The following is a 22,728-nucleotide window of genomic DNA, read 5'->3' on the forward strand; positions in this document are numbered from 1 at the left end:
TCGGCGGCCCCACGCTTTTCGAGCTTGCCGCGAATCGGCCCTCGGCCGGGCCGACTGACCATAACTGCGCCCCCCCGCCTGTTCGTCGAGGGGATTCTGCGATTTTGAGTGACCCGCTCCCGGCCGACTTTGGGGTCAGTGGCCTCGACCCGTCGCCATCGGTGTTGTTTCTTCGCTCGTCGCGTATTCGGACACCGCGCCCGACTTTTTGACGAATACCCTCGTTCTCTTCGTACTTGGCCTTTCTCGGTTCGAGAAGGTTGTTGCCCTACTCGGCTATGTTCACGACGTCAGTTGTGGCCAAGGTCAAGCTCCTCCCGGAGGTTGGGAAATGATGGTTTCGAGCTCGCTAAGTTTGGGAAGAAAACCGAGTGTTATCTTGTATCGAGACCGATTTCTCCTCCTCCGGTGTTCGGTTTCTCTCCCGCAATCCGGCTAGCTCGCCCTTTAATCGAAGGTTCTCGGCCTTCGTTGCATCAAGCTCGGGGCCGAAGGTTGGTGAGGCCACTGCTCGGCTCAGTTCATCATTCTTTACTTGCAAAATGTGCTGGAACTTCTCCGTTTCCCGACCTTGGGCATCCAGCTGGCCTCTAAGGTCATCTACCTCTTGTTGGGCACGGATAAAGGCTTCATTAACAAGCACCACACTCTGTAAAAGAAATGGAAAAGTTAGACGAAAAATTAAAATTCACATCGAATTATGCGAGGACAGGCTGATAAGCTTACCCGATTACCCGCATGTATGCCTTCGTTAATTAGGCACTGCCAGAGGACTCCAGCCATCTTCCTTATTGTCCGAGTCCGAAACAAGGGGCCTTAAATAGCTCGCTATTCCCATGAGACGACAGGCTGCCGCAATCCTCGGGATTGGTAACCACGGCGACTGGGTCCTTCAGGTTCCACACTTGGAGCCGGGAAGGTGCGCCTTTAGACTCCCGTGCTCCGGTTCGGTGACCAGACTAGGCCGCCCTCGTGGCTCGAGGGATTAGAAGATGTCCGAAACCCGCAACTTCCGCGGTTGCAGGAGGTGTATCCAAAAACATATCATCGAAGTTATCCGACCTCGGAGCAGTAGGAGAGGCCGGGACAGTACCAGCAGCCTCAGTAGGAGTAGATCCTTCGAATTCGGGAACTGGTTCTTAGGTAGGCAGTAGGCCAATATCCGCTGGAGCCTCAGTTCCGGGAGTCGATTCAGCTCTTGGTCCGGCTCGACGGTGAAAGCCAAGGCCGGGATCTTCTCGATCTTTGCGGGGAATCTCCTCGAAGAGCGTCGCACCCGAAATATCAATGAATTCAATGGACCTTAGAGGTGTTGGGTAAAGTATTTCTTCCCCACCTGTTAGCAGAGCCTAGCGGAAGGTCTCTCCTCGGCCGGGAAGGAGGTGGAACGGTAGCTTCTTCCCGGCCCGACTCGAAGGATGGGGCCGTACCGAAGCCAACTCGGTGAATAATCAAATCGGGCTCTTCCGTCTCTTAAAGTCCGGACGACGCTCGGCCCCACTCGGTTTCTCCCCGCTTTGTCCAAGGGCTTCGCCCGTTTTTTGAGCACACGGCGATGATACGGGATGACTTTGGTCGAATCGAATCTTTGGTGCCCGGCGCTAGCTTGCTCGTTGCGGCCCGATGCAGGATTCACCGAGCCCCGGTAAGCCTAAAATACGAAAGATATTATGGAAAGAAGAAGGGGCAAAAGATAGAATATAACGTAACTCAAAGGTAGTGTTACCATGATTTTGGGCAACCCATCGGCCACGTGACAGGATTCCCCAGGTCAGCTCTTCGTGGGTATGTTGGTCGAGAAGCGCTTCAACCCACTCGTTCATACGTGGAACGGCCGGAGGTATCCATGCCACGGCTGGTGAAAAGAAAAGGGGAAGTGTAAGTACAAAGGGTTAAATGAAAGAATCCAAGAATAAATTAATAAAGGGGGAACCGAGAAACTTACGGTTATCGTTCCATTTCTCCGGGAAGGGCATATACTCCTCCGGGATAATGTCCGCGGTCCTCACCCGGACGAAGCGCTCTAACCAACCCCGGTCTCTGTCTTCATCCATTTTGGAGAAGATCGGATTCCGGCCTCGCTTGGCGAGCTTATTACACCTCCCGGGAATCGCCTCGGGAATACGAGCGGATCGAAACGGGTCGGCGTGAATTCCTTTGGCATTGTTAGCGGCAAATGGGAGCGAGGCTACGGTCCTCGGATTATCGGACCAATTTGAGCGAGGGTTACGTTGTAGGTCCGACACATCTCCAAAAGATAACCGGATCAATTGGGGGATCGAGCTTGAGCCTGAAAGGATAGGTATAAATGTACAAGAATCCTTCCCTGTGGTCGGTGATTGATTCATCAGGGCCGGGGGAGAACACACACGCACCGGACGGTTATCCTATCCACGGTCGGACCTAACCGGATCAAGTTTGTCCTCGGTGACGGACGAGGATACCGCCTACATCGTACCTGCGTCGCAACCAAGGAAGGCTTCTCGGCTTCGAATTCTTTATTGTAGTTGGGCTTGGCCGACACTATGTCTAAAGCCGTAGGCTCGGCTACGTTTTTTCCCTTCGATTGATTTACCGGTTCGGCTCTTTGAGAAGAAACCAAGGGAACGTCTTGGGAAGTGGTTTCGGTGTTGGCAGACATTCGGAATAGACGGAAAAGAAGGGTGAAAATTTGGTAAGAAGGTAAGAAAAGGGAAACAACAGGTGAAAGAAGTGAATGTTACAAAATGAAGGAATGAAGTAGCGCCTTCAATCAAAGAGCAGCGCTTAAGTAAAAACGAGTTTCTTACAAACAGATTCAAGCAACGAATATGGGTATTGAAATGGTTGAATCAACGAGGAAAATGAAAGATAATGAACTGAGGGTGAAGAATTGAAGTGAAGTAGTAAAAATGAAAAAGTAAAAATGAAGAATGGAGGGCGTTGAAGGCCTTATATAGGCATGGGTCTGGGGCGGTTACAAATCCCGACCAACCGGGGGACGCCACGTGTCCCATAGTTAATGAGACGTGATTCGAAAAGACGTACGTAACGGCGGTTGCAGAGATTGGCCGTTCGGGGTGCGACACGTGGCAGATGGCAGAAGGATATGACAAGCTCGTTCCGCCCAAATGAGAAGATAAGAACGAGCCTACGAACCACCGGTTTCGTGATCCATCCACTTTCCCGGGTTGTACTCCCAGCCTCGGTCCGGAAAGTGTGGGGACTATACGTATACGGTAAAAAATCGGGTTAGCGTTTGTCCCGGAGAGGGGGCCGAAAAAGAAAGAAGACAAACACAAGTGCTCGGACCGAGGGTATTGCACCAGTAGTGCTTGGTCAGAAGAAGTTTGAAGAAAATCGTAGGGTTTGATTTATTCGGGGATGACTTCTTAGCGCAGTTGGTCCGGTTTCTCCATGGCCGAGTTGATCGTGGCCGTTGGTCTGATTCATACATAGCTGAGTTAGTCGTGGCGGGTTAGCCCGCTTTCTTCGCCATGACCGTTATGATCGTGGCGTTGGTCGGTTAATCGGTATTCGATCGCCACGTGTGGAAATCATTCTGTCACTGTTTCGTCGGTCGTACGGGTGTCGGTTCCGTACGACCCAACCTTAGCCATATTAGGGCTTCTTTATTTCTAAAAAGGCTCACGGGGATGAAGGGCGTAGAGGAAAAGCATAAATAGGGGCGGCTTCCTTACTTTTAGGGGTTGGCTTTTCAGATCCAAAACATTGTATTTTGAATATATATTGAAGCTTTCTCTCTCTGATTTTGGTCCGGTTTATAGCTATATAATTCATTGAATCATATTATTCAATATTGCACAGAAATATACACAAAGATCTTAGCTCAAATCCATAATCCCAACACATTCGTCCAAATCATTAGCATATTGATTTACTTACACTTAAGTCATTTGTAAGCAAACATACATCTTAAGTCATTTATAAGCAAACATACATATACATTCTTCGTTTATCAAAAAATAGATTAAAGTGCCCACATATCCTATACCTCATTTACAAATTTAACTTATTACCCAATTTCGGGGTAAACAGAGCCGGAACCAGCACTAATGTTTGCATTAGGGTAAGTTATTTATATTGCATCCCTTGGGGTGCGACTCTTCTCAAATCCTGCTAACGCCGGATGTTTTATATACTCAGTTGTCCTTTTTTTTTTTTTTTTTTAATGCTTCACAAAATCAAAAAGTTTGAGAGAATGAACTCACGAATCGACTAGCGGAATTGACAGCAAATGCAATGTCCGAACAAGTCAAATTTACATATTGGTAGACTGCAATGTAAAAGACAATTGAAGTAGAAGAAGAATCTTCTACACCTCGCAATGAAGCCATCGGAAATTCTTTAGTACGCGTAGAAACTTTTCCATAATCTTAAGTTGAAAGTGTCTAATAAAAATTATTTATCATATGTTTAGGTGATTAATCGGAACAAATCATAAGTTAAGTGTCTAAGTAAAATTTTATGACAAATTTAAAGGAATAATGTGTTCAACCTTTTTTTTTTAATTATAAAAAAAATACAAGACAAGCATAATAAAAGGAAAACTATGTTGGTCGGACTCTTTAAAAATGTCGCTGGGTGTGTATCAGATCCTCAAAAATTATACTATTTTTGGAAAATTCGACACAGATGCGGAAGCATTTTGGATTCCTAGCAACATAGGAGGAACCATCGAAGTTCTGGTACTAATCAACAGAAAAACATTTGTCAAGTGTCTCAATTTACTGCCTCTCCTTTCAACTACTATGTGGTAATTTAATACTCCACTTCTCGATATTGAATCACTTCATAGCTCATAATAATAATAAAAATAAATTAACTTCGTGTTTCCTGCGCGGGAATTGAATATTAATCTTTAAATTTTGAACAAGTAGGTAAAGAAATACTCCAAGAGTACCCCACCAACCCTAAATAAAAGGACGAAAAAGGAAAAAAACAGAAGAGCATTAAGAAAGCTGAAAAAGTGTTCCAAAAAGTCTCATTCTTCCGTTTGTTCCATTTCAGCATATCACATGCGCTCCCCCTCCTGGGCCCCACTTCCTAATTCAAAATCCTCCACTTCATTTCAAACCCACACAATAAAAATAATAAAAAACAGCATACATTAAAAAAAGGTAAATTTGATTATTTGAATGAATAGAGGCTTCTTGGTTCTTGGTTTTGGATATAATTGAGTGTACTTGTTGTTCTCTGACAATTCACAGCACATATATTTGACTAGCTTTGTTTTGTTTATTGCTTCACCAATCTCAAATCTTGAAGCCCCATATACTCCAATTCTTGTTATTGGTTTCCCTTATGGCTTTACACTAATGTATGTGGATTTTATTTCTTTTTCATTTTGGGTTGAAACAGTAGATTTATGTAACCTGTTTGTATTTGATCTTGGAGACAATAAACTGAAATGGACTAGCAATGGATCTTTTTTTTTTTTTTTTTTTTTTTTGCTTGTGTTTTTTAAGGTGAGGTCATTTTGTATTGCACAGGAAATGTTACTTTGGTCTGCCATTGATAGTTTTGAGTGGGGTTTGGTTTTGAATTTTGGAGGATTTTGATGGTTTGCTTTAGAGTAATGGTAAAGTTTGGTTTTTGTTCTTTCTATAGTTTAAAATGCTTATCCTTGAGTTTATATGGCTAGTTGAGTGGATTAAAAGGAAAGTTTAAAGAATGTGAAGCCAAGTCATAGTTGTTGTTAAATGACAATGTGTTTGGACAACTTGTTGTTTCTCTCTTGGGCATATGTATATTATTTGTTTCTTTGCATTTTTGGATTGGTGTTGTTGTTATTAATTGAGGGTGTCAATTATATGCAGGTGGACATTGGTGCTATGAGCATTTAGGAGATTAAATGGTTGTTGAGATGGAAAAGAGGAAATGGTTGTGGAAGAGGAGACCTTCCGATAAGAGCCCTGGCGAAACTGAGAGTTCTGGTTCTTTGTCTTCATATTCAGAGAGATACTCTGATGAGCAGGTAAATGGCAAAAACAGAAAGAGGTTTCTTTTTTGGTCTTTCAGTGAGTTGTGGTGATATGGAATTATCTGCTATCACATGCTTGGAAAAAATAAACTGCTTATCTTCACTTGTACCCTGATTTTTTAAATTGATAATGGTTGAGCTAAATATGTTGTTCGTCTCTGTATTTGCTTTCTACTTGCAAATACCAGCTTTGATTTCTGAAATATTTGGAAGTTCGTTGGTCTTTATTTTCATCATTATTAGGCTTTCCCTATTGGTATTCAAGTGGGAATATAGTTTTGTGCTTTCTGAGTATATGTGGTATCCTTTTATATCTTGCAACTCCTGAAATAGCCCAGGAAAAGAGCAAGAATTATAAGAGAACATGTGATTCATGGATGTAATTTGCATGTAAACCTGATGTTAATGTGGTCATGGAAAATGGTTTCTCCCTTACATTTTAAACGAGATGTCTTGGAATGATAGCTTGTATGTTGAGAGTCTTCTCAACTGTTAGTTGAATATGTTCTTTAAATGGGAAGACAAACTTTATCCCTTACTTGGAACAACTTCTCATAAATGAATTGTACAATTGCTTGCGGATTATCAGTGCCCTTCTCCCTAGCTCTTATCTATTACCAGATGTTTAAGTTTCACCATTACCTAAAGATTGGATTAGTATAAATTTCCATCTTTTAAAGTGCTTGGGCTGAATTCTGTTCCATGACTTTATAGAACACCTAAGTTCCTCATAGAAGGGATTTATTACAACAACAACAACATACCCAGTGAAATCCCACAAAATGGGGTCCGGGGAGGGTAGAATAAATGCAGACCTTACCTCTACCATGGTAGAGAGGTTGTTTCTATAAAATTAAGATGGTATATTCTATTTTGCTGTTTCATGATTCTTAGGAATTAGTTTTTTTAAGAGTTGAAGGTTTTATTAAATCAAGTGTCCAATCCAAGATTGTAGTTAATTCACAATTCTCAGATCTCTGAGGCAAAAAGCAACATAAAAGAGATGGTTGTGATAGGATTGAGTATTTCAGATCATATTAATTGAACGCCAAACAATTCAATAGATTCCTTTAGTGACTAGCTGCCAGAGGAGCAACTCCGTGTAATTTAGTTTTCTTTTGAAGAAAGCCTTTATCATTTTTAGCTATTGTATTACTTTGGTTTTCGACAAAAAGGATCACCTGTTCTATTCCTTTCATTGAAGCAGGATGCAATAAAAGAATTTGCTGACCATGAGAAGCAGTCGCCAGAGGTAACCTCAAAAGCTGCAACCATTGATGATGAATCCAAGGAAAGCTTGAGATGTTTGACAGAGAAATTATCAGCTGCTCTTGTTAATGTTAGCGCCAAAGAAGATTTAGTTAAGCAGCATGCTAAAGTTGCTGAAGAAGCTATTGCAGGTATCTTCTTCCACTCCCTTTCTTCCTCAGTTGTGATTGCAAATTTGCAATCTAAGTAGGCATTTGGACATTAAAAAAATGTGATGTGATATTTGAAAAAAAGTTTAAAAAGAGTATTTGGAAGTTGAAGTTGTGTTTGGACATGCATTTAACTTGGAAAAACCAGTTTTTCAAACTTGAAATTCATCTTCTAACTTCTTTTCAAAAAATCTGTACAATGTATAACCAAACAGTGTTTAGAAATTCCTTCTCTTTTTTTTTTTTTTTTTTTTTTCGGGAAAAAATGAAAAAATATTCATGTCAGAATGGGAGCTAGCATTTGTCTCTTCGCTTTCTCTTTCATGGACACCCCTTTTTCTGTATGTGTTTCACATGCTGAAACAATTTTGTGGAAGTATGCTTCTTCTATCACCTTCCAAGAAAGAATGATTTTTGGTCTGATAATTTCCTGTATTCTTTTTTATCATCTTGATAGGCTGGGAAAAGGCAGAAAATGAAGTTGGAGTTCTAAAGCAGCAACTAGATGCAGCTGTTCAGCAGAACTTGACTTTAGAAGTTCGTGTCAGCCATCTTGATGGTGCACTTAAGGAATGCGTCAGGCAGTTAAGACAAGCTAGAGATGAGCAAGGGAAAAGAATTCAAGATGCTACAGCAGAGAAAAATGAATGGGAATCTGAAAAAACTGCACTTGAGAAACAGCTACTTAAGCTCCAGATACAAGTGGAGGCTGGTAATAAAGCTGAAACGGCGCCTACTTCTACTGATCCTGATACCCTTGTCAGGCTTAAGTGTCTAGAGAAGGAGAACACAGCTCTCAAAATTGAGCTTCTAACTTGTTCAGAAGTGTTGGGAATTAGGACAATCGAGAGGGATTTGAGCACTCAAGCAGCAGAAACTGCTAGCAAGCAGCAGCTGGAAAGCATAAAAAAGGTGACCAAACTTGAAGCTGAGTGTCGAAAGCTACAGGCCATGGCTCGCAAATCTTCCCCATTCAATGATCAACGCTCCTCTGCTGTTTCCTCTTTCTATGTGGACTCCGTCACGGATAGTCAGTCTGACAGCGGAGAGCGGTTAAATACAGTCGACAACGATGGCCTCAAGATGAGTAAACTGGAAACCAGAGAATATGAACCAAGTTGCTCAAATTCATGGGCTTCAGCACTCATTGCTGAGCTTGATCAATTTAAGAATGAAAAGGTCATGCCTAAAACTCTACCTGCCTGTTCAATAGAAATTGATATGATGGATGATTTTTTGGAGATGGAGCAACTTGCTGCATTATCTGAAACTGCAAACAAGACACCTTCAGTTACATCTGATGCCGTTCCCCATGATTCCCTCAATGTTGTGAACCCTTTAGCAGCAGAATATGATTCCATTTCACAAAGGGTGGCTGAATTAGAACAAAAGCTGGAGAAGATCGAAGCAGAGAAAGCTGAACTGGAGAATGCTTTAACCGAGAGTCAAGATGCACTTAAGGTGTCCTCTGTGCAGCTTGAGGAAACTAAAACCAGGATGGAGGAGCTGCAAAAGGAGCTAGATGTGGTGAATGAGTCAAAAGAGTTGCTTGAGTTTCAACTCTATGGCATGGAGGTAGAAGCACGGACCATGTCTGTGAATATTGATTCTTTGAAGACGCAAGTTGAAAGAGAAAAATCCTTGTCATCAGACATGGAAGCCAAGTGTCATGAATTGGAAAACGAGCTGAGGAAAAGATCCCAGGAAGTTGAGCTTCAGCAAACTTCTGGTTCAAATGGTGAAATGAAAATAAAACAGGTAGCTCTTTCTCTCAACCTATCTTGTGTTGTTTGTCATTCCTGTGTCTATACACGTCGATGAAAATTAGTTACTGTATGTGAACTTTCTCATTTGCAGGAGGATTTAGCAGTTGCTGCTGACAAGCTTGCAGAATGCCAGAAAACAATTGCATCGCTTGGGAAACAGCTACAATCCCTTGCCACTCTGGAAGATTTCCTGATAGACACTGCAAATCTTCCTGGTGGAGAATCAGTTGTTGCTAAAGCAGGAGGAGAACTATGGAAGTTGCGCGTAAATGAGACATTTACCCCAAAACGCGATTCTGATCCTTCCAAGGTGGAGGAAGAGAATGCGAGTCATTCTACTAATGGAAATGAAGGGGAATCTCCAGCATCTTCAGCTTCATCATCTACTTCATCCACTACTCAGGCAACCACTGCCAAAGGCAAAAATGGTTTCGGGAAATTGTTTTCTCGGAGTAAGAATGCACTCACGACACTAAAAGTTAATGAGGATAAATAAATAGAGGAAGAATGTTGAGAAGCTGGAACATAGTTTTGCTGGCCATCAAGTTTATCAGATACATGGCTGATCAAATTCTGTTTGATAAGCAAACTGTTTGCTTCAATTGTTATGAAAATGTTCAGAAGCTTCAAATAGCATTAGACACCTTGAATTTACACTGCTTTGGCTGTTCTCCCTCTTTATTTAATCCCTTTCAGCAGATTCTTGTATCCATTTCTAGTTTCCTTTCCCTGTTAACCACATTTTTGAGCAAAAATAACCATCCCCTTTAGAAAATAATCTTGTTGGTTTGTTTAGTTAGGTTATGGAGTAGGAGAAGTTATTGAGGGTATTTTTTCGTCGGATTGAGTAACACGACTCCCACTTTTAGTTAGAGGATCAGATTTAGTTGTAGTAGGAAATGAGAACTTAGTATAAAACTAATAAAACTCTTTCTCATCTTCAATTTTGTTTTTTGAAAGAGAACTGAAGGGGTCTTTTTAGTAATTGGAAGTAGGAAAATAATTCTGCCATAAAATACAATTACGACATTCGGTTGATATTTTGTTCAGTAAAAGTAATATGGATATAATTTTATATCATAATTTGATACTGTTTTATAGGAAAATTAATGGGAATGTCCATGTGGCAAAAATAGTTACCTGTAAATATCTATTTTGAAAAATATTATTACTACGTTTCAAACCTATTTAGGGGGGGAAATATCGACAAATACTACTAATAGGGTATGTATGTAGTATACCTTTATTACCTTGTGGGGTATACTATTTTTGCTGTTGCATCCCTTTGGGGACTGGGATATATATGTCATGACTTAATGTGCCTAAGCCTTGATGACGCCTAACTTTAACCCGTTAGGCGAGCCTGAAAGCATAAATTTCTATATTAGTTATGAAAAAACAATAATAAATTATATTTGGTGTTTTATAAATTATTCTTTGATCAATTGCACTCTAAAAGCTAGTGGCGATAGTTGGAGGTGGTAGTGGTCACAATGATAGTTTTATGATGGTAGCTAGTGATGGTCGTGGTTGTATGAAGGAGATCAATGATGGGGTTGTACAACGGTGGTTGATGGTGATTGTGTTAGTGGTGACTAGGGGTGATGAATGTGAGGTGGTGGTTGGCGACAATGATGGTTTTATGATAGAAGTTGGTGATATAGGTAGACAATGAAGGTGACTAGTGAAGGTGGTTAGTGATGGTGATCGTGCGATAGAAGTGGTGATAGAGGATCGTAGCAGTGACTAATGGTGATTGGTGAAGGGAGTTGGTGATGGTTGTTATTGGTAATTATATAGTAGAGTTTGTGGCGGTTGCAGTAATAATGTTTGATGGTTGTGGAGGTGGCTGATCGTGGCGGAATGTGGAGGTGTGGTGGTGGTGAAGCTAAGTGGTCGGTGATAGTAATAAATAGAATAGTAATAAATGGTTATATTCAATTATTCACATTAATTTTTAAACGAACATCTTAATGATATTAAAACTCTCTATAAAATTTGAATTGTTTAGGCCTATTCAGACGTGATCGTGACAGACCCAAAAACCAAAAAACAAATGACATTTAAATGATTCATTAAGACAAATAAATAAAGCGTAGTGTCTCATTCAAAATGTGAAGGCAACATTGTTTCCAAACCAAAAGATCCAAAGACGTAAAACTTTAAATTTTTTCAGCCACACATAAAGTAGGACTGTTCACTAAAAGAAGAAGATTTTAGGAAAAAAATCAAAGGAGATAAGAGTAAGATACCTTCAAGCATCCATGCTGGCAGCTGCAAGATATACAGAGAGAGAGTCAAGATACCTCTTTTGGAAATGGCATCAGTAGTAAATAAAAATAAATCATGTGGAAATGGAAAGTGCCACGTGTGAAACAGATGGAGCCCACTTATTTCCACATGGCAATCCATGGCAGGTCAGTGGAGATTGCACAGAACAACAACCTCTTATCAAGAAAACCTTAGAAAAACAGAAAAATCTCTTTCCAATGCTGTTTACAGCATTTTTCTTAAATAAATAGGTGGAGAGAAGGAATACTAAAAAAAAAAAAAGAAAATTATTTTTGCCATGACAGCCATTGCTACTGCTACTGCTATTTCTCTTCCGTTCTCTTTGTGCCGCTCTACCAAGTCTTATACTACTAGAAAGGTACCCTTTTCTTGATTTTTTTTGGTTATTTTGCAAAACATTGAAAAGCTTGTTTCTTTGTCTTAATTAAGTTTGTTTGTGGAGACCCTTTTGAAATTGTAGTAAAAAAGTAGAAAAAGGAAAGCAAAAATCAGTTTCTTGATGTTGGTTATCTATATAGAGATTTTAAAACACTAAGGATCATGATATTTTGCATTTGGTAAACTCTGAATGGTCACTGGCTGGTAATTTGAAGTATGTTAGTCTAAAGTGGATTAATTTTGAGTAGTGATCTTGCGGATGGTAAGATTTGTTGCATGGGTTGCTGAGTTAGCCAATAAAGCTTGCTGCACTCTGGTGGCTTTGATTCTTCACTATAGTTGACATTGATTTGATTGTCGTGTAATCAAGTACTCTTGTAGGCTATTGTTTATGTTACTCCCTATGTGCCAATTTATGTGAAGTATTTGATTGGGCACGGAGTTTAACTGAGTTTAAGAGAAAATAAGACTTGAAACTTGTGGTCTAAAACGAGCCATATAAATTTTTGTGGCCGGAAGTCCTCTCATTAAGGGTAAAATGGAAATGTTTAATGTTAAATTGTTACTAAACATAGAAAGATGTCATTTTTTTTAGGATTGACTAAAAAGGAAAGAGTGTCACATAAATTGGGACGGAAGGAGTATATTAGAATGGAGATCCATACATAACTTGCATTTTCTATGTGTGAGCAATAATAATTGACTGGCTTCTGATTATGCATCTTGTTCACTATCAGTTTGTCAGAGGGAGCTTTGGAGTACTTGCACTGTATGGGGAGGAGGCTGGGGGGATTCCAGATAAGAAAGATTCCTGGTTGACACTCTTTAATGTGGAAGATCCCAGGACTAAAGTTCCACAATGTAAAGAAGGCAAGTTCTTGGATGTGAATCAAGCTTTAGAAGTTGCTAGATATGATCTACAGTACTGTGATTGGCGAGCTCGCCAAGATGTACTTACTATAATGCTCCTGCACGAAAAGGTATGTGGTTGATCTAGTGTGGAGTTCCCTTATCTAGTGTACCTTCCTTAGAGTTGTTTCAAATTTTCCTAGTCTTCATCGTATTCTACGATGTGTTCTGATCAGTGAATATTATGTAACTAGGTCGTGGAAGTATTAAACCCTCTAGCACGTGATTACAAATCTATTGGAACCATGAAGAAAGAACTTGCAGAGTTGCAAGATGAACTTTCTCAGGCTCACAACCAGGTATGGAAAATTCTGCCTATTTAAGATAGTGACTATTTTGATATAAATTGCATTTTCTGGTTTCCATTTCCCTTTGATATGTCAAACTTATTGAAACAAGTCTTGTTAAAAATAAATGGGAAGTTATATAGAAAAACAGTTCTAGGATCTTGCTTATTTTTCATAAGAATAAAGTTCTATATCTGAAGTACCAATACAAGCAGGTACACATATCTGAGGCCCGGGTTTCTGCTGCTTTAGATAAGCTAGCTTACATGGAAGAGTTGGTTAACGATAGGCTTCTGCAAGAGAGAAGCACAGAAGAATCAGATTATTCGTCTTCCTCTGCCAGCACGTCAACAGGATTATTAGACGCTGTTAAAAGCAAGCAACCACGAAGAACCCTGAATGTGTCAGGTCCTGTCCAAGATTACAGTTCCCGTTTGAAGAACTTCTGGTACCCTGTTGCTTTCTCCGCAGATCTTAAGGATGATACCATGGTGAGTGAATTATCACATATCTGTAATAATATCACTTGCATAAAAGGAAAGAGAACATCTGATTCAACTCACTAAACCATGTAGATGTAAAATTATGACGCCAAAACCAATTAACTTGCTATACTATCCCCTCTCCTACTTTATGAAAGAGAACAGAAAATGACAGGGAAGATTTTTTCATTTTTGGCCCGTCGGCCGAAATTAATTACAGGCACTAGCCAAAATAGACAAAACCTGTACATGGATTATGTATATTATATGTATATTTTGTGTATACAATATGTCTATTATATGTATATTTATACTTAATATACAAAATCTATACATTTGCTGGCCATTATTCTTTTGAGCGGTCCAAAAACATAATTATCCCTTTACTATTCTTATGGTCTTCTGTTAATTGTTCTGACTACTTCTATTTGATGGCCATAAACTGTATTGTTCCAGTTACCGATTGATTGCTTTGAGAAACCGTGGGTGATCTTCCGTGGGAATGATGGAAAACCTGGATGTGTCCGGAATACATGTGCACATCGAGCCTGCCCCCTAGATCTTGGCTCAGTGAATGAGGGTCGCATCCGATGCCCTTATCACGGTGAGTTAAATTTGAATCTTAACATTCTTTAGAGTTCATATTTGGAATATGGACACAACATTCAAATGAGTTTTGTAGAGGACATGAAATAGCTGGCACTAAGTTTGATGTTTTATTTAATGAATTTAGGATGGGAGTATTCCACTGACGGGAAGTGTGAGAAAATGCCATCAACAAAATTACTGAATGTGAAGATCAAAGCACTGCCCTGCTTTGAGAAAGAAGGAATGATATGGATTTGGCCAGGAAATGATCCACCTGCAGCTACCCTTCCTTCTTTACTACCACCTTCTGGATTTCAAATCCATGCAGAGGTTCGAAATCACTAATGTTAGATTTTCAGTTGTTTATCTTACAACACATGTTTGAGTATTTTGCCTTACAACTTTTTTCACTGAAACTGCAGATAGTTATGGAACTTCCGGTGGAACATGGACTACTTTTAGACAATCTTTTGGATCTTGCACATGCTCCTTTCACTCATACATCAACCTTTGCTAAAGGATGGAGTGTCCCAAGGTAGTTATGGTCATATGATGCTAATTATCTACAAGTCTAGCAATAAATCAATAGTTTTAAAAGAGTGGATTTAGTTATTAAAAGAGTGGATTTATCTTCTATTTATTTTCATATGGTTTTCCCGAAAACTTGATAAAAAGTGCTTTCAAGTTGTGCATTGTGTAGTATATGAAGGTCTATGTACTTATTATTTAACTTTTTATTTTTATTTCAGCTTGGTAAAGTTTTTGACTCCTGCATCTGGTCTGGAAGGATATTGGGATCCGTATCCAATAGACATGGAATTTAGACCACCTTGTATGGTTTTGTCCACCATTGGAATCTCAAAGCCAGGCAAATTGAAGGGTCAGAGCACCAAGCAGTGTTCTACGCACCTTCATCAACTTCACGTTTGCTTACCTGCATCACGAAACAAGACACGGTTATTATATAGAATGTCACTGGATTTTGCTCCCCTTCTGAAACACATCCCCTTCATGCAATATGTTTGGAGACATTTTGCTGAGCAGGTTAGATTCTCTCCTAAACTTTGTCAATGGCGGTGATTACATTGACAACTTATGGAAGTTATTAGTCAATGAAAGATATGTTATAACATTTTCTTCTCTTCATTGTAAAATTTCATACAGGTTTTAAATGAAGACCTACGGCTTGTGCTTGGCCAGCAGGATCGCATGCTCAATGGAGCCAATATATGGAACCTGCCAGTGTCTTACGATAAGCTAGGTGTGAGGTATAGAATATGGAGAGATGCTGTAGATAGTGGAGCAAAGCAGCTACCGTTCAGCAAATGAATATACAACTATTTCATCAAGTACCGGGCTTACTTCTCAAGATGATTTTGATCTCTTACATTGTCAGCTTGTGCCAAAATTCAGTTCAGTTGCTGAGAAGCTCTCTGATCCCTTCTGTAAATATAGCTGTACACAATTTTTTTGTAGGTTCGTGTACAGTCTGAGTAACCTTACATCCCTCACCAACAATTCTATCCTGTCCTGTCTGCCACTTAGAGAATTTCATAGGCCGATTCCCAGAAATGGTTCTTCATTCTTGTCATAGCATAATTACTGATCTCATATTGCTTTTAAGAGTATTCTTTTTGCCAACATGAAGCCATAGGCATTTTGATCTTTGCTAGCAGTTTGAGCTAAGTTGTATCAGTATGACAGTATTGAAATATTATCCTTGTATATTATTGTTGTCGATGTTCCTATGCTGAACAAGAGGCAAGGCTTGATGAAACAGTTCCATGCCATTTTTGAGTATTGGCAAGGAGATACAGAGCTCAAAGTTATCCAAAAGTGTTTCCTAATACAGACATTGTAAAAACTGCTGATATAGTGTAGATGACCACATTTCATTCTACTAAGAGGTCAAGTTCTTATTCATTTAAGCAGCTAATCCAATGGTACAAATGACAAATCTACTTGGGCAAGGCCCAAACAAAAGTTGGTGTTAAGATGTGAACAACTTTTTGAGGGAGCTGAAGACTTGAGAGTTTATGGAGCAAATTTAGGTAGATGTAGCAGTACTCTTGCTGAGTCTTGTGAAAACTTATTTTACAGATATAAAATAACATAATCAAGGAAAAATTTTCATTAAAGAAACCAAATACCAAAAAGTAACTTGCACAATAAGAACATTACTCTACAAATACAAATAATTATCTAGTAATTCCCGTTTTTAGTTTCTACTAAGAATTTTGGACTTTTGGATGGTTTCTACCAACTTTAACGTTTCTCACGACAATTACCAGAGAAATCCAAATCAAAGATGCTTGCAAACAGAACACTAACCATTTATATAACTTTACCAGATTGCACACTTAATGGTACAACAAAATTTACACAGGAATAGACTAGTGCTACACAGAGGCGAATCCAAGATTTCAAAAAAACGGGTTCACCATTAGCTATGAGGTTTTTTGATTTCTTTTGCTTTTGGTTCGTTGCAGCTCAACGTCTATAGATTTTTTTGATTTCTTTTGCCTTTTGGAATTTGAGTAATTAGAAATAAAGGGAAAAAAAATTCATTAGATTTAATATAAAAAAGAAACACATTTTTTACTCTTGAGTAATTAGAATTATAGAAAAAAAAAAGATTTAGAATAATATAAAAAGGAAAGTTAAAAAGCTGCTTTAGAAAATAAAAGCATAAAATGTCCAGGAACTCATGTTCAATCACAAGACCCTGAGGAAATAAATACAACCCCTAATCAGTGCTCCACTCAAAATTCTATTTCGAATTACGTCTTTCGCTAATATTAGATATATTTGCAGAATTATACACATAATATATCGAGTGACATGTGTTCACGTGACCCAAATTTCATACATAAATTCACCTCTGGTGCTACATACAACACGGCTTTCTCAGAAATCTAAAGCTTAGTAATAGCTAGAGTTAATTCCATATACAACTATGGCAAAAACCTCATCAGATTATGCAGGCTTCCAGATCGTGAGCACTTCTTGAAACATCTCTAGCATCAGATCTCTGTCTGCCTGTCTGAAGAAGTTGTTAATTTCATCCCTGACATCATAAATCTTGCCAAAATCGAACAAATACATCAAGCAACCTTTCTTCAATTTATTTAGCTGGTAAAGCCAGGCCTCTTGCAATCTTTCGAGGACATTCCCTGAGTTGATGTCTTCTAGGAGACTTTCCTCGCAAGCGTTCTTCAAATCGACAATGTCATACTTGTTTGCCGCACCCAGCAGTGACAACCGGTGCTTCCAGAAATCCTCTTGTTTTATGGTCCCATACAAGTAACTGAGAAGGGCTGTGCATGATTCTGTTGACATGTCTTCTATGTCGATCATAGAGGACTCTTTCTCCCTGAGATCGTGAAGGAACATGCTGTGGAATACAGGAGAACTAGCAGACAGTATCGCTTTGTGAGCTTTCACTGATCCATCAGCTGTATTAATGGTCACATCAGCATGGATGGACTCATCAAGCATGCGAGAGAGACATCGGAGAGTACTTTGGGTAGCTAAAGATTGCAAAATCATGTCATTGGGCCATACAGATTTTCCTTCTCCACCCTAAAGGTTCAATTACCACAGGTTACTAAGAGAAGGAACATGAGTTCAAAAACATAATCAAGGTTATTTTGGTAAATGCTGAGAAGATACTTTCCATTCTTTTTCATTTTCTGTAAAATGAAATATTTGGAAAATTTAATTCTTTTTTAGTTCAAATCTGCTGAAAGGAACAACCAAAGAAGTCAATGACATAGGCCTATACACAAGCCCTATCTGTTACCACTAGAAAGGTATTTTATCAACGAATCATTTCAATTAGCAATCTCATACAGTAATACATATTAAACATACATTTGAACACTGCAGAATGTCAAGAAACTCACATTTGGTGTGTAGATCTTCAGGTCAAGGAACTCGACATCAATGATGAATCGACCTTGTAAACAAGAATCAATAGGCCACACAAAGTCATCACTTGTTCGAAGCAGCCTCTCATACACTGCAATATGGACCGCCAGAGAATTATACATGCAACTTAACATGTCGAATATAGTTAGTGCAGAATTGTTAATGAAATCCAACTGTGATAGAGGTGGCAAGGTGTGTTATGAACATTAGTTGCATGCTCTTTATCTGGACAAATGAAGGAAAAATTCAAGGAAGCACAAGAGTCTACAATTCCATGTGTCTGCACATGCAGCTGAAGAATATTCAATGCGCAACTAAAAATTGTAACAATCCTTAAATAAAAATTGTGAACAGCACACAGCAGTTAGGCTAGCAATTATTGCTTAATATATTAGAATGAGGAATTTAAGAACATAAGATGAGTCCAATAATTCCTTTTCAAGGAAACCACAAGTTTTAGAACCGGGCATATGTGTACTGCATGTTTCCTTTTCAGATATGAAAACAACAACTGACTTGATAAATTTATTAAGTAAACATGTCTGAATTTCCACCCCTACAGGAAGACAGGAATGGACCATTTTTATGACATTCCAAGAGAACGTTTGAACACTATACAAGTAAATTCATCTCTTGTCGCTCAGCATAGTACAAATCAATTTCCAAATCATCAATAGTAGATGCAAATAACCATGGTGACAATTGACGATCGCTGTCCAGACTTGGTATTTATAGATAAGTTACACTTGCATGGAAATATATAAGGTTTGCAACCAGACCTCTGGGAACAGAGAGAGGAGCTAAGAATTTGAGAAAGAAACATTAAGACCTAACCCAACTAGCTTTCTGTTGGAAGGACATGAGAATTCTAGTGAAAAAGAGAAATGAAACCGATACCTGCAGCACGACACCCATCAGTTCAATTAGTATGGGATCTGCTAATATGTAAGTTTAAATGCTAGGAGGATAACTTTTGTTCTTTTTCTCCCTTTTCCCTTTTCCCTTTTCATGAACGATAAAAAGGGGTCAGCTTCACGAGTCTAGTCAATCACCAATGGTGCAACAACAGAATGTCCTAATATTTAATTACATGTCTGCTAGACTATTAGAGTGATGATATGTAGCCAGCAGAGGCGGATCAAAAATATATATGTATGTATGTTTTCCGTTGAAATACTGGGTTCAACTTAACTCATATTTAAACTCATATTTAAGTATTTAACAGATTGCTTCCGCCTATGGTAGACAGATGTATGCCATTCTGCAAAACAAATTGAAGAATCTAACCATCCACCAAACAGATCAGTACCTAAAGAAGAAAACAATTTCAAGAATGATAATAGCCTCTCTCTTTTTTTTTTTGGTTCACATTTTTATTTATTTTTGGGGTTAGAGAGCATAGCATCATGAGCCAAAACATTTGAGAGTTGATGCATCCTACAGATATTTAATTGCACCACTTCTTGACGCCCATCGCCTTAGTCACACGTTATATGACAATGCCTCAATTTTCACAGGTAAGGTGAATATGTAATAGTAATATTTGTGTCCTGAGGACATATTTTATAAAGGGTATACAGATATATCTAAAAATTCAAACTAAGATAAGTTTCTCTGAAATTAGTGACCTTTGCCAGAACAAAAATACAAATTACATCAAACAAAATGGTGCGAACGGACAGGAATACAACACAATAATAATAACAAATGACCAGTTATCCACCAAACTAGCAAAAGTAAATCAAGAATATATCTTCAAACTTCAACTTTTTTTTCCTTCTTTGCTAGTTAAATCGACCTCTACAAATTGCAATAACGAATATACTCGAATAGGTACACACCTAAACATATAGTCAAAACACAGACGACAACAACAACATACCCAGTGTAATCTCACAAGTGGGGTCTGGGAGGGTAGGATGTACGCAGACCTTACCCTAACAACAACAGACCTTACCCTAACAACAACAACATACCCAGTATAATCCAACCAGGTGGGGTTGTTAAAGAATGGATCTTGGGCCTAACTCAACCCAAAAGCTAGCTTATGAGGGGAGGATTTCCCAAGTCCATATAAAGAGATCATGTACCCTTTAACCCACTGATGTGGGACTCTTAACAGGGTGTGGGGTGGGGAGGGTAGAGTGTAAGCAGGCCTTACCGCTACCTTTCTAAAGGTCTTGAAAGGAAAGAAACACAAGAATAGCTAAGAAAGAACAGATGAAGTAGAGTGTTTACCAGGAGATATATGAGGTCTACGATTGGTTCCAGTAGTTGTGACACGAAGCATAAACCGAGCAAAAGGAGGAGGAGGTTGTTGCTCTTTAGAAAGCCGAGATGGTTCAGGAAACAACCGAATATACAAATACCTATTCTTTTCGATTGACAAGTGCCTTAATCAAACATCAAGAAAACATCAGAAAAAGAAAGTTGATCATAGCAGAAAGTAATAATACTTAATAGAGTAAAGTTTGTAAATACCAGTTCCAGATACCAATTTTAAAAGGGTCCGATCTTTTATAAGTGGATGCTCCGAAATTATCGATCCTCCATTGAGCTAACCTCGATAAAGTCTCTACTTTGGTGTCTGCCATTCTTCTTCTTGCAGTCCTATGTTTTGGGGAAGAAGTTGAGCTAGTGGACTGTTTTTTGGAAAGTCAGTCGACTGTTTTCTCTAAAGTCTTTGTTGATTGTATTTTAGATTTTAATTTGTCGGGATGAAATAGCTGCGTACAGAAGATCTTTGTGGTCGGATTTTTTCTGGATCCCGCACATAACGGGACCGAATTGTCCTTTACTTGTCTTTCTCGCTAAAAATTGATAGTTTAAAATTAGTTGTCATTTTAAAAAATTAAAGCACAATTAAGTACCTTTTATTTTATTTTTACTCTTACTCAATAAATATTTGGAGAGATTGATGTGGTGACCAAAAATATAGAATTAAATTGAGATCAAGAAATAAATAGTTATAATTTAATCAAATTACTCTTTTAGTTAATATTTTCTTAATGGACGTGCAAAAGAAAACACATGTTAAGTAAGATGAACTAGAGGGATTAGGGAGTACTTCCTTTTGTCCCAATTTATTTGATTCAAAGTTTATTTTATTTTTAATGAGATTATTTATAACTAAACAAATATTTATGACATACTTTGAATTATAAAAAAATTTCAGGCATTTTCTTTTATTCTTAAATTTTATGTTTAATTAAATACCTCCCTATGAATTGACACTCGTAATAAGTAAGAGAGAAAGCTAAGAGGGAAGGTTTTAGTTTATGGGAGTAAAAACTTAAGTGAGAAGTCTTTGCTTTTGAAGGTGTTGAAAAAGGGATCTTTAACACAAAAACATCTTCTTTTTCCTTTTTACTATTACTGATGCTGATTTCATCCACCATCTCTATACATAAATTTCTTGTTTTTAAATGTTTACAAAGTGACACTTCAATTTTTTTTATTGAAAATTTACTTGCCACCAACATTAATCAAATTAACATTGTTGACTCCAGAGAATTATAAAATCAACACTACTAACAAAAAAAACAAATCAACACAAATATCTTTTGGATATAAAATTGGAACAATTATAGAATACGGAATGAGGACGAAGAGGGGCCACTGAGCTGCAAAAGTCCATCATTCTGATTCATATTGTTGCAAATAAATCGAAGAAAAAGAGAAAGGAAAGTGGAATAAGGACTTTGAAAAACAATGTTGTTGGTGAAACGTGTCGTATATGTAGTATAATAATAAAGAAACGATTCGTTTATATACCACCAAAGTTGGGGTATGTGGTGAATATCTTTTCATCCTTAATTAAAGGTTTTGATTGAGATTCAGTCTCGGCTATGAAGTTATCTTTGGTAGTGAGCGCTTTACCTCAAAAGTGAGACTTTCCGACACGAATCCAGATTGGTCGGGCTCTAAAGTGAAAATCGAACATCATATGATAAATAAAATAATTAAAACGACTCGGTTATGTTATTTTTCACCTTTTCTATTTATTTTTTCTTATTAATTTTGCTCTCGACACCTTTTATTTGATTCTTCTTCATTTCATTTTTAAATTGTTTTTTGCTTTTGGTCCTAGTGGTGTTATTTCTTGTTTTGGAGAAAAAAAGAAAGGAAATAAAGAAAAGGGGGACTACTCCATGTGACATGTACGTTGTTGGACTAAATTGCAGGTACTGTTAATACATTTGTTTATGGAGTCCCTACATTTTTAAATTGTCCAACATGTTAAACACATGTACATAAGATCCTAATATTCATCAAAACATCCAAAAATAGGACCACTCTTAATGAAAAAACTATGTGCATTATTGCAGATGACTCTTTTGTCAGTTTTGAAAGCTCAAAGCATATAATCATTTACAATTGAATAACGATCGGGATAACCCAGATCAACCCCAAAAAAGAATAAAACATAAACCCTGGCCCTTTCCCCCATAACCCCTGGCCCAAGTTGATAAGAAATTTTTCCCCATAAAACCCAGGGGGCCCCCTTTTTGATCCAAAAACCGACCCAAAACCCGTCCGGCGCCTGCTTTCTTCCTTTTTTTGGGCCCCGTCTTTTAAGTTAATCCCATTTTTTTTTCCCTATATGTTGGGTCCCCTTTTCCGACCCGGCTGATAACGGGGAAATTGGGGAAGCCGCCTTTCCTAGGCTCGTTTTTATCTTTTTTATTTTTGGGG

General features: G+C 38.5%; 3 protein-coding genes across 5 annotated transcripts; 2 read left to right on the forward strand and 1 right to left on the reverse strand.

The window, feature by feature from the left end:
• The first annotated feature begins 4,990 nt into the window (after positions 1-4,990).
• Positions 4,991-9,865, forward strand: LOC132034185 (filament-like plant protein). Of its 3 annotated transcripts, none has more exons than XM_059424464.1 (5): positions 4,991-5,120; positions 5,820-5,977; positions 7,188-7,383; positions 7,859-9,159; positions 9,259-9,865. In XM_059424464.1, exons 2-5 carry the CDS (start codon positions 5,855-5,857, stop codon positions 9,661-9,663), a joined length of 2,025 nt encoding a protein of 674 aa, XP_059280447.1. In that variant the 5' UTR covers positions 4,991-5,120; positions 5,820-5,854; the 3' UTR covers positions 9,664-9,865. The 3 variants fall into 3 exon arrangements, with proteins under 3 accessions (XP_059280447.1, XP_059280446.1, XP_059280448.1); XM_059424463.1 differs by lacking the exon at positions 4,991-5,120 and adding an exon at positions 5,149-5,320; XM_059424465.1 differs by lacking the exon at positions 4,991-5,120 and adding an exon at positions 5,150-5,320 and having other exon boundaries at positions 7,191-7,383.
• Positions 9,866-11,649: 1,784 nt separating this feature from the next.
• On the forward strand, positions 11,650-15,828 carry LOC132034186 (chlorophyllide a oxygenase, chloroplastic-like). The gene is made up of 9 exons (XM_059424466.1): positions 11,650-11,817; positions 12,575-12,817; positions 12,941-13,045; positions 13,249-13,524; positions 13,972-14,119; positions 14,249-14,433; positions 14,526-14,638; positions 14,853-15,147; positions 15,268-15,828. Exons 1-9 carry the CDS (start codon positions 11,737-11,739, stop codon positions 15,430-15,432), a joined length of 1,611 nt encoding a protein of 536 aa, XP_059280449.1. The 5' UTR covers positions 11,650-11,736; the 3' UTR covers positions 15,433-15,828.
• A 1,119-nt stretch (positions 15,829-16,947) lies between these two features.
• LOC132034187 (BTB/POZ domain-containing protein At1g21780) lies at positions 16,948-20,757 on the reverse strand. Its single transcript, XM_059424467.1, has 4 exons — positions 20,515-20,757; positions 20,272-20,426; positions 18,009-18,124; positions 16,948-17,685 (listed from the first exon to the last, which is right to left on the reverse strand). Exons 1-4 carry the CDS (start codon positions 20,625-20,627, stop codon positions 17,080-17,082), a joined length of 990 nt encoding a protein of 329 aa, XP_059280450.1. The 5' UTR covers positions 20,628-20,757; the 3' UTR covers positions 16,948-17,079.
• Positions 20,758-22,728: the final 1,971 nt, after the last annotated feature.

Source organism: Lycium ferocissimum, chromosome 10 (assembly GCF_029784015.1).
Source record: "Lycium ferocissimum isolate CSIRO_LF1 chromosome 10, AGI_CSIRO_Lferr_CH_V1, whole genome shotgun sequence".
In the NCBI taxonomy this organism is placed as follows: Eukaryota; Viridiplantae; Streptophyta; class Magnoliopsida; order Solanales; family Solanaceae; genus Lycium; species Lycium ferocissimum.